This window comes from Bison bison, unplaced genomic scaffold, assembly GCF_000754665.1.
Source record: "Bison bison bison isolate TAMUID 2011002044 unplaced genomic scaffold, Bison_UMD1.0 scf7180017854819, whole genome shotgun sequence".
Lineage (NCBI taxonomy): Eukaryota > Metazoa > Chordata > Mammalia > Artiodactyla > Bovidae > Bison > Bison bison.
Genome location: NW_011485392.1, coordinates 5,881 through 16,645, shown reverse-complemented (window position 1 = coordinate 16,645; position 10,765 = coordinate 5,881). Strand labels below are relative to the sequence as shown.

Here is a 10,765-nt window from a genome sequence, read left to right as displayed (position 1 = left end):
TGTCAGTTGGCTTACAGTAGTGCATGTTTTATAGTAAATACTCAAAATTTACTTTTGTTTCAAAAAGGTAATATCTATATTCTGTCATGTTGTTTATGATATGACTTTATCTACATTATATCTTTTTAAACTTTTATTAATTTTTAAAATGAGGGATTATTGCTTTACAAAATTTTGTTTTCTATCAGACCTCAACTACATTATATCTTGTATGCTTTTCACTTGCAACATTTTTCAGCAATATTGTGTCTGACCCTAGTCAATAAATACGCAAAGCATTCACTTTTTATGTATTATATTTTGGTGCCATTAAACCAGGTAATTAAGAATAGTGCATGGCTAGAGAGAAGCCTTCCTTGGTGGCTCAGTGGTAAAGAATTCACCTACCAATGCAGAAGATGCAGGTTTGATCCCTGAATCAGGAAGATCCCATGGAGAAGGAAATGGCAACCCACTCCATTATTCCTGCCTGGGAAATCCCATGGACATGGGAGTCCGGTGGGCTACAGTCCACGGGGTCGCAAAGAGTCAAATACAACTGAGTGACTGAACAACAACATAGGTAGGGATTGCTTTGGTTATTGACTGTTAGAAAACTGGTGAATATTTTATGTCTTAATGTATATGTCATGTACAGATGATGGTCTTTTAGCATGTATTTTGCAATACAGCTGACACATACTACTTGTTAATATTGGAAAATGCCTTTTCTTTTTGGGTATGTAGTTCTATAGCAGATTTAGAAAACTGCTGTTTCCAAAAATTGTTTTAGTCATATTCTTCATTTTCTCATTTGTTTTCAATTGTAAACAAACAATTATCAATAGTTAATTATTAATTGGGTAAGCTTGGTTTTGGATTATTTACTGTTACAATATATTATATATTGTTTAGAATTTATTAATGTACAGTAAGTATGCAGAATACAATGATAGTGTAATATTTTTCTTTTCAATTTGAGACAACTGTTGTTTTATACGTTCCTAGGTGTCCTGGTAGAAAAATACTGTGCTTTTGATAGTTGGCCTAAAATTGTGCAACGTGAGTGTGTTTCACATATGATTTTTAAAACTAGGCTACCTTAACGGTGAATTTATGTTATCATGCTTTCTTAGGTTAAGAATTCTATTCCTTTAGTGTTTCTAAAAACTTAAGGTCATCATTGTGGTGTTTCACAACTTGGTGTAAGTATTACTTTTGGTGTAATATATATTCAACATGAAAGATTTGTTTTTGAATTATTCTGAGCAGGATACCTCTGGTTCTTTTTATCTTGTAGATATCTCTCCTACACATGTGATCAAGCATTTACAACCCAAAGCGAACAGTGATAAACGAGAAATATTCCAAACATTGATGCTGGGAAGACCTGAAAGCTGTGATATCAAACATTTTCATCTTTGGGAAAGTCAGGAAAATACGTGTGACTTTGAGTGTCAGGGGAGAGATGACAAAAGAAGTTACAAAGGAACACCTGTAAGCCTTAATGGAAATGTGCCTGATGGAATAGATTCACATGATGGAAAGGATGCAGGAATCAAGCTGTTTGGAAGTAGGCTTGGATTTAACTTTCAGGATAAACTGCAGATATTTCAAACTGGTGGGATAATTTCTGAATATAATGAAGTTGAGAGGTCTGTCAACAACAGTTTCTCATTTTCACCACTTCAAACAATTCCTCCTTGTGCCCAAACCAGTGTTTCTAGTATATATGGGAATGACTTTATGAATCCTTCAGTAGTAACGCAAGACCTCAGAGCACACAGGGAAAAACCTTACAAATGTGATGAGTGTGGCAAGGCCTTTCTTGTAAAGTCAATCCTTTTAAGTCATCAGACAGTTCATACTGGAGAGAAACCTTACAAATGTGATGACTGTGGCAAGGCCTTTCATGCAAAGTCAAGCCTTTTAAGGCATCAGACAATTCATACCGGACAGAAACCTTACAAATGTGATGAGTGTGGCAAGGTCTTTCGTGCAGAGTCAAAACTTTTAACTCATCAGACAATTCATACTGGACAGAAACCTTACAAATGTGATGAGTGTGGCAAGGCCTTTCATACAAAATCAGCCCTTTTGACTCATCAGACCATTCATACTGGAGAGAAACCTTACAAATGCAATGAGTGTGGCAAGGCCTTTCGTGTAAAGTCAATGCTTTTGAGTCATCAGACAATTCATACTGGACAAAAACCTTACAAATGTGATGAGTGTGGCAAGGCCTTTCGTGTAAAGTCAAGCCTTTTAAGGCATCAGACAATTCATACTGGAGAGAGACCTTATAAATGTGATGAGTGTGGCAAGTTCTTTCGTGCAAAGTCAAAACTTTTAACTCATCAGACAATTCATACTGGACAGAAACCTTACAAATGTGATGACTGTGGCAAGGCCTTTCATGCAAAGTCAGCCCTTTTAACTCATCAGACAATTCATACCAGAGAGAAACCTTACAAATGTGATGAGTGTGGCAGGGCCTTTCATGCAAAGTCAAAACTTTTAACTCATCAGACAATTCATACTGGACAGAAACCTTACAAATGTGATGAGTGTGGCAAGGCTTTTCGTTTAAAGTCATTCCTTTTAAGTCATCAGACAGTTCATACTGGAGAGAAACCTTACAAATGTGATGAGTGTGGCAAGGTCTTTCGTGTAAAGTCATTCCTTTTAAGTCATCAGACAATTCATACTGGACAGAAACCTTACAAATGTGATGAGTGTGGCAAGGCCTTTCGTGTAAAGTCAAGCCTTTTAAGGCATCAGACAGTTCATTCTGGAGAGAAACCTTACAAATGTGATGAGTGTGGTAAGGCCTTTACTGACAGGTCACAACTCAGGAGACATCAGAAAATTCGTACAGGACAGAATTTATTTAAATGTGATATATGTGACTAAGTCTTCAGGCAAAGTGAACAGCTTGCTGGTGATCAGAGTGTTCATTCTGGAGAGAAACCTTACAAATGTAATGAGTATTGCAAGCATTTTAGTCAACCTTCACAGTTCTTAAGTCATAAGAGATTACATACTGGAGAGAAACCTTACAATGTGATGAATGTGGCAAGGCCTTTCATGTAAAGTCAATCCTTTTAAGTCATTGGACAGTTCATAGTGGAGAGAAACATTACAAATGTCATGAGTGTGGCAAGGCCTTTACTGACAGCCCAAACCTCGGGAGACATCAGAAAATTCATATAGGACAGAAATTATTTAAATGTGATATATGTGACAAAGTCTTCAGCTGAAGTTAACACCTTGCTGGGCATCAGAGCGTTCATTTGGAGAGAGACCTTACAAATGTAATGAGTATTGCAAGCATTTTAGTCAAGCTTCACAGTTCATAAGTCATAAGAGATTACGTACTGGAGAGAAGACTTACAAATGTGACGAGTGTGGCAAGGCCTTTAGTGTAAAGTCAATCCTTTTAAGTCATCAGACAATTCATACTGGAGAGAAACCTTACAAATGTGATGAGTGTGGCAAGGCCTTTCATGCAATGTTAACCCTTTTAACTCATCAGACAGTTCATACTGGTAAGAAAGCTTACAAATGTGATGAGTGTGGAAAAGTCTTCAGTCAAAAACCACATCTTTGACTTCACTGGAGAGTTCATACTGGAGAGAGACCTTTCAGATGTGATGAGTGTGGCAAGTTCTTCAGTCGAAATTCACACCTTACAAGTCATCGCAGAATACGAATAGTGAAACCTTACAAATGTTTCAAGTGTGGAAAATCCTTTACTCAGGTCTCAGCACTCACTAAACATCAGAAAATCCATACATGAGGGAAACGTATGTGAATGTGGTATATGGTAGAAGTCTTCAAAATTCATACCCTACTGTTAGTCAGAGAATTGATACTCCTGAGCAACCATACAAATATCATGAATGTGGCAACATCTTAGGCTTCATGAGAAAATTCATACTGGATAGAAGCCAGATATATATGTATTTATTAGGTCTTTAGAACATGAATTCATTCTAGAAAGATTCCTCACCAATTTCACAAGTGTAAGAAAAGAAAAAAAAAAAATACTATCCTCACAGCTCAACATCTTGCCAGTAATATCAGAGTATTTATCCTGGAGAAAACACACAGCAATGTAATGTGTGTGGCAAGGATCTTACCCCAAAGTCACAAGATAGGAACATAGTGGAGCCATACTTCCCAGACTCAGTGGTTGTGGCAAATCCTTTACCTTTTTCACTATATGTATTCTCTGATGACTTTATTTCAGGTACTGAGCAACTGCGGTAAGTCCATATTTGAAAAGAAGCTATAGCGATCTTTTCATGTAAAATAAACCTGAATTCTAACTCATCAGAGATGATTCTTTGGGACAATAGTCCACCATCTTTTTGGTCTCCTGACTTTCTGAATAAAGTCACTATTCCTTGCCCAACAAGTAGTCTCTCAGTTGATTGGCCTGTTGTGTAGTGCTGGGAGCCACCACGGGAGATCCCACCCATGACAAAGGTCATGAGAAGACCTGACAGGAAAGGTGGATCAGGACTCGAGGGACCTCGTGGACCTGCTCGAGCATCTACCCCCCAAAACCAGAATCTGTCTGTCTTACTATTTTATGACTCTCACCAACCCCTCTGACATTAACGGGGTCTATCCCCACCACCTTTCTCTGAAAGAAATCAACTTAGAGCTCTAGTTACTAAGTCTCCTGGGCACAATAGGAGTGTTTCTGTCCAAGCCCTTGGATGGCTTTCTAACTTGCCTGGCAGGTTTATCCGGACTCTTACAACTATGTATGTAATTGTTTACAACCTCCCAACCATGAGAGGCGTGGAAAGGTTAAGACATTCTAACAGTATAGAGCATTTCGGGGAGTTAAAAATTATTAGAATAGAACTGATGAAGGAAATCATTGTTGAGCCAATGCTTGCTGCCAAGTTTCCATATCCCTTACCCACTGTGTCCCTGGGAGTATATTAATTAATATAGTTTGTGTATAGAAAAAATAAGTAGTAGCCTTGATGTTAACTGTAGGCCCTTGAGTTAATAAATTCTTTCCTTGTTATAGCCCACTGCACCTTTGCCCTATAGAAATGCAACTTTATCTAGTGCTTTCAGGGAGTGGTGCCAAACTTCAGAAAAATCACCTTTAGAGAAAATAAGTTTTCTGGTTGACTAACCTTTATCAGAAGAAAAATGTTAACAGGCCTCCTGCTCAGAAGATGATGTAAATCACCTAAAGCCTATGTATATGATAAGTTTGCAGAAAGAAAGCCTGGTCTCAATAAGGGTCAAGGACTGCTGATCCTGCATGACTCTGTGTCTTCCATTATCCTCTATGTATAACTAAGGGTATGAAAGCTCCTTTTAAAAATAAAGTTTCGGGCCTTGTTCACCGAAGCTTTGTCTCCCCGTGTCATTCTTTTTTTCTTTTTCTCTCTCTTTCAGGATGACTCTTTGGAGCACAGGGACCCTCTGAGTTCACTTAACTGCCCGGGCTTCTAAGACTCAATCAGGAAGGCGCCTAGCGTCTTCGGGGGAGGGGACGCCCTGCATCTTCACCCCATCGAGAGGGCGCCTGTGGCCTCCGTGAACAGAGCAAGTCCGGTGTCACGGACTTTATTGGCTTTCTGTGTAAACCAAGGAAGATCAAGCCTCATTTTCTCCCCTTTACCTTTCCTCTTTCGCCGACGCCGTTCCTCCTGAGGGTATCCCTGGATCCTACTGGGACTGGACCCTGGTAAGTGGCACCCGGAACAGGCACCCAAAGTTAAGGCTCCCCCATTGTGCCATTTTTCGCGACGGCTAGGACCCCACTCAGGGTGTCGCAGACCCCCTGCTTAAGACGGGTAGGTTGGATGGAGTGGGAAGTGGAATCTTTTCACATAGACAGAAGTGAAAAAGACAGAAATTTCTGACGTGGGTAACAATGAGTCAAAAGAATGACAACTTTTTATAGGAGTAATCTTGCAACTGTTAAATACAAGAGGAATTAAGGTTAAGAAAGCCAATGTTCAATCATTTTTTACATTTGTACAAGAGCAATGTCCTTGGTTTCCAGGAGAGGGCTCTGTTAACCTAGACACCTGGGAAAAAGTAGGGAAACAGTTAAAAACTTATTACACTTTGCATGGCCCAGAAAAGGTCCCTACTGACACCTTTTCTCTTTGGAATATGATTAGAGATGCTTTAGATCCAGCTCACGAATCTGAAAAGGTACATGTTAAAAAGGGAAGTGAAGATGAAGAGGGTATACCTAGCTATCAACAATTAAGGGCCACGTTAGCTGCCATGGACACCGATCATCATACTGAAAACAGGGATGAAAAGAAAGATCAGCTTTCCCTTAAGATGAGGAAGATTTAGAGGAAACAGCAGCTCAATACCATTCTGATGAGGATTGGCCCCTTTTAGCTAAGGATGCTCCTAAGAGCTTAAGAGAAACATCCCCAATCAGACCATCTATAAGGTTTAAACATCAGACAGTTAAAGGATCTCCGGAACAGGAGAGGAGAAACATGGGAGGCTCCCGTCCCCCCATGCCTCCCCCCCGTTATGGGGGTAAGGGGCCTCCACTAGGAGTTCCCTGGAGGAGGGTTCTTTCTGGCCCCGAGGATGAATTTGATCCCCACCTTGAGGCTTGTTTTCCCGTAATGTTTGAGGAATGGGATGGGGGAGAGGTCTCCTCCTGGGAACCCCTTCCAATGAAACTAATTAAAGAACTTAAACAGGCTTGTGCCTTATATGGGGCTACAGCCCCGAATACTTTAACATTGTTAGAAGCCTTGACGGCCAGATGGATGATACCTCATGACTGGAAAACAATTGCTAAGGCTTGTCTATCTGGAGGGCAATATATACTCTGGAGAACTGAATACGAAGATCTTGCCCAAAAGCAGGCTGATGCTAATGGCAGATATGGCCCAAGACATATTGTAAAGGAAATGTTGGTAGGAATTGGTGAATTTGGAACACTTGGAGATCAGATGGGTTTAGACAAAAGGGCTTTAGAACAGGTAACAGCCTGCATCATTGGGGCCTGGCGATTATTGCCTCAAGGAAAAGAATCAACCTCTTCCTTTTCAAACGTTAAACAAAAACCAGAAGAGCCATATGAGGACTTTATGTCACGACTTATGGAGGGAGTTCACAGAGTAATTTCTAGTAATGAGGCAGCTAATATATTGGTAAAACAACTGGCATTTGATTCTACCTGCCAGGCCATCCTACGTCCTATAAAAAAATCTGGGGAAATAGGAGATTACATCAGGCAATGTGTAGATGTAGGACTAGCAATGATGCAGGGTGTTGCCATAGCTGTAGCCATAAAAGGAGATTCTTATCAACAGACAGTTCAATCCTTTTTTACAGGCCAGAATAACCCATCAAAGAATTATTCCAGTAATCAAGGCTGGAATGCTGGCTTGACCAAAGCCTGCTTTTCTTGTGGCCGGGAGGGGCACTTTATGCACGCTTGCCCCCAAAAAACAGCTGGTTCTTCTCTGTCAAATCCTGCCTCCACGGCTGTGACTCCTAATCTCCCTAAGGTTCCTTGCCCTTGTTGTCAGAAGGGATATCACTGGGCAAAGGACTGCAGATCAAAGTTCCATAAAAACAGAACCTTGCTAGTTCCTGACCAGCAGTCGGGAAACGGGTTGAGGGGCCAGCCTCAGGCCCCAACAACGACTGGGGCAACAACACTACACCCATTCAAACCCTTCGTCCCATCACAGAGCTCATCAGAAGAACCCCAGGCAGCGCAGGACTGGACCTCACTTCTACCACCTCAACAATATTAACACCAGATAGTCCTACTATAAAAATCCCTACAAGGGTTAAAGGCCCATTACTGACAAGCTTGGTAGGAATTATAGTAGGCAGAAGCTCCTCAGCCATGCAAGGACTTAACAATTATCCCTGGAGTGATCGATTCAGATTATACAGGAGAGATTCAGATAATGATTTCACCCCCGACTAAAACTACACAGATTCATCAAGGACAAAGAATAGCTCAACTTTTACTTTTGCCTTATCACACTGCCATAGGGCACACTGCTACTCAAAGTGAGAGGCAAGAGAAAGGATTTGGGTCCAGTGATATGTTTTTCTGGGTGACAGAAATTACTCAGAAACGCCCTATGAAAACTATCTTGGTTAGTGGCAGGTCTATTGTGGGACTGTGAGACACAGGAGCAGATGTTTCTTGTATTGCAGGAAAGGACTGGCCCAGCTCCTGGCCAACACATACTACTGAAAACGAGTTGGTGGGATTAGGGAGAGCCCCCACAGTAGTAAGAGTGCAAAAATGTTAGATTGGCAGATTGAAGACACCCATGGAACTTTTCAACCTTATATAGTTCCCTCACTTCCTTTTACCCTGTGGGGAAGAGATGTTTTGTCTCAAATGGGAGTGCTACTTTACAGCCCTGATGATAAAGTGATCTCCCAAATGCTCCATATGGGCTATGATCCATCAAAAGGATTAGGCAAACAACAGACAGGAATAATTGAACCAATTTGCCCAACTCCTCGACAGCAACGTACTGGATTGGGGTATCCAAATATATAATGGAGGCCATTGTTTTTGCTGCCGACCCCATTACATGGAAATCTCAAAAATGGCCTCTGCCTAAAGAAAAATTACTGGCAGCTAAGATGTTAATCTTTGAACAACTACAATTGGGACATATTGAACCCTCCAATAGCCCCTGGAACACTCCCATTTTTGTCGTTAAGAAAAAATCTGGCAAGTGGCGACTTTTACAAGATCTGAGAGCTATCAGTGCCACTATGGAAAACATGGAGGCCTTACAACCTGGGCTCCCTTCCCCAGTGGCCGTTCCAGAGGGATATAATTTAATTGTAATTGATTTACAAAACTGCTTTTTAACCATTCCCTTAAGTGCTGAAGATAAAAAGCGATTTGCCTTTAGTCTGCCATCAGAAAATTTTAAACAATCTTATTTAAGGTTTCAATGAAAAGTGTTGCCCCAGGGGATGAAAAATAGCCCTACCTTATGTCAAAAATTTGTCAGTGCCGCTCTAGAAGATATTAGGGCTAAATATGAACAAGTATATATGATTCATTACATGGATCATATTTTAATATCTCATCCCAATAGAGCTCATTTGCAAACCGTCCTCCAAGATTTGACTCAGGCACTGTCAGCTAGAGGCCTAAAAATTGACCTGGAGAAAATTCAAACCAATCCACCCATAACTTATTTAGGAAGGGTTATAAAGTCTGAAACAGTGACTCATGCCCCACTACATTTAAGAAAGGACCATCTTGTTACTTTGAATGATTATCAAAAACTTTTAGGTGATATTAATTGGATAAGGCCCTATTTAAAATTAACCACTGCTGAGCTGAAGCCTCTTTTTAACATTCTGAGCGGGGATCTTGATCCAACTTCAAAAAGGCAATTAACTGTTGAGGCTCAGAAGGCCCTACACAAAGTAGAAGAGGCTTTATCTGATAGTTATGAGAAAAGAATTGAATTGGCAGCTGCCTGGCAATTCCTTTGCTGGCTACCCCAACTGTTTTATGGCAAAACGGCCCCCCTAGAGTGGGTCCATCTTCCCGCTCAAGCTAAAAAGGTAGTGGCTTCTTATCCAGGGTTGATAGCTACGTTGATATTAAAAGGTAGAAGGCGAAGCATTGAATTATTTGGTAAAGAGCCATCAGAAATTATAATCCATACAACAAAGAACAGCTTGATGCTCTACTAATGTTTGATAAAAATTGGCAGATTGCTATAGGAAACTATTTTGGTCAGATTCTGCATCATTTACCCTCCTATGCTTTGTTAAGTTTTATATCTAGACACCCAGTCATCTTCCCTGTTAGGTGCAAACAGCTCCCCATCCCAGACGCTCAAATGGCCTTTACTGATGGGTCAGCTAATGGCAGAGCTTCTATACTTACAAGAAATCAGCATAAGGTTTTACAAACACAGGAAAACTTCAGCTCAAAGAGCTGAACTCACAGCTGTTATAGAGGCTTTCGTTATGCGTGCAGAGGAGGAATTTAACCTTTACTCTGACTCTCAGTATGTGGTCAGGCTGTTTCCGCAAATTCAGACTGCCGTTCTGCCTGAAAACAAAACTACAATATTTAACTTGTTAACGAAACTATAGCAGCAAATTTGGAAACGAAACCGAGCATATTTTATTGGCCACATCGAGCTCATTCTGGACTGCCCGGACCTTTAAATGCCTTAAATGATTCGCTAACCAAGGTCACAGTGGCCTCTGCTTTTGAAGAAGCCCGAGCCTCTCACTCCATCATCAAAATGCTACTGCATTAAGATATCAGTTTCAGATTCCTCGAGAATCTGCTCGAGAGATTGTTCATTCCTGCTTACATTGTCCCACTACTGCAAATAATTTACCTATGGCAGTTAACCCTCGTGGTCTCAGACCTAATATACTCTGGCAGATGGATGTAACTCATGTCTCCTCATTTGGAAAATGGTCTTTTGTTCATGTAACTGTAGATACTTTTTCTCATGTCATCATTGCAACTGCTCGCACTGGAGAGGCATATAAGGTTGTAGTACAACATCTCTTTTCTTGCTTTTCATATTTAGGCCTACCAAAAGCTTTAAAAACTGATAATGCCCCTACTTACACTTCTAAGTCTTTCCAAGAGTTTTGTATAAGGTTTCAAATAAAACATAACACAGGCATCCCCTATAACCCACAGGGACAAGCTATAGGAGAAAGAGCACATCAAACATTAAAATACAAATTCAAAAATTACAGGAAGGAGAATTCAAATATAGTCCGCCCCCCCCCCCCC

General features: G+C 40.6%; 1 protein-coding gene across 1 annotated transcript; it reads left to right on the top strand.

Annotated features, from left to right (window-relative positions):
- Positions 1–1,697: 1,697 nt before the first annotated feature.
- LOC105001163 (zinc finger protein 665-like) lies at positions 1,698–5,358 on the top strand (the record flags this gene model as incomplete). The annotated part of the gene is made up of 1 exon (XM_010857344.1): positions 1,698–5,358. A coding segment is annotated over one exon (1,195 nt), but the record flags the coding sequence as incomplete, so codon positions are not given.
- Positions 5,359–10,765: the final 5,407 nt, after the last annotated feature.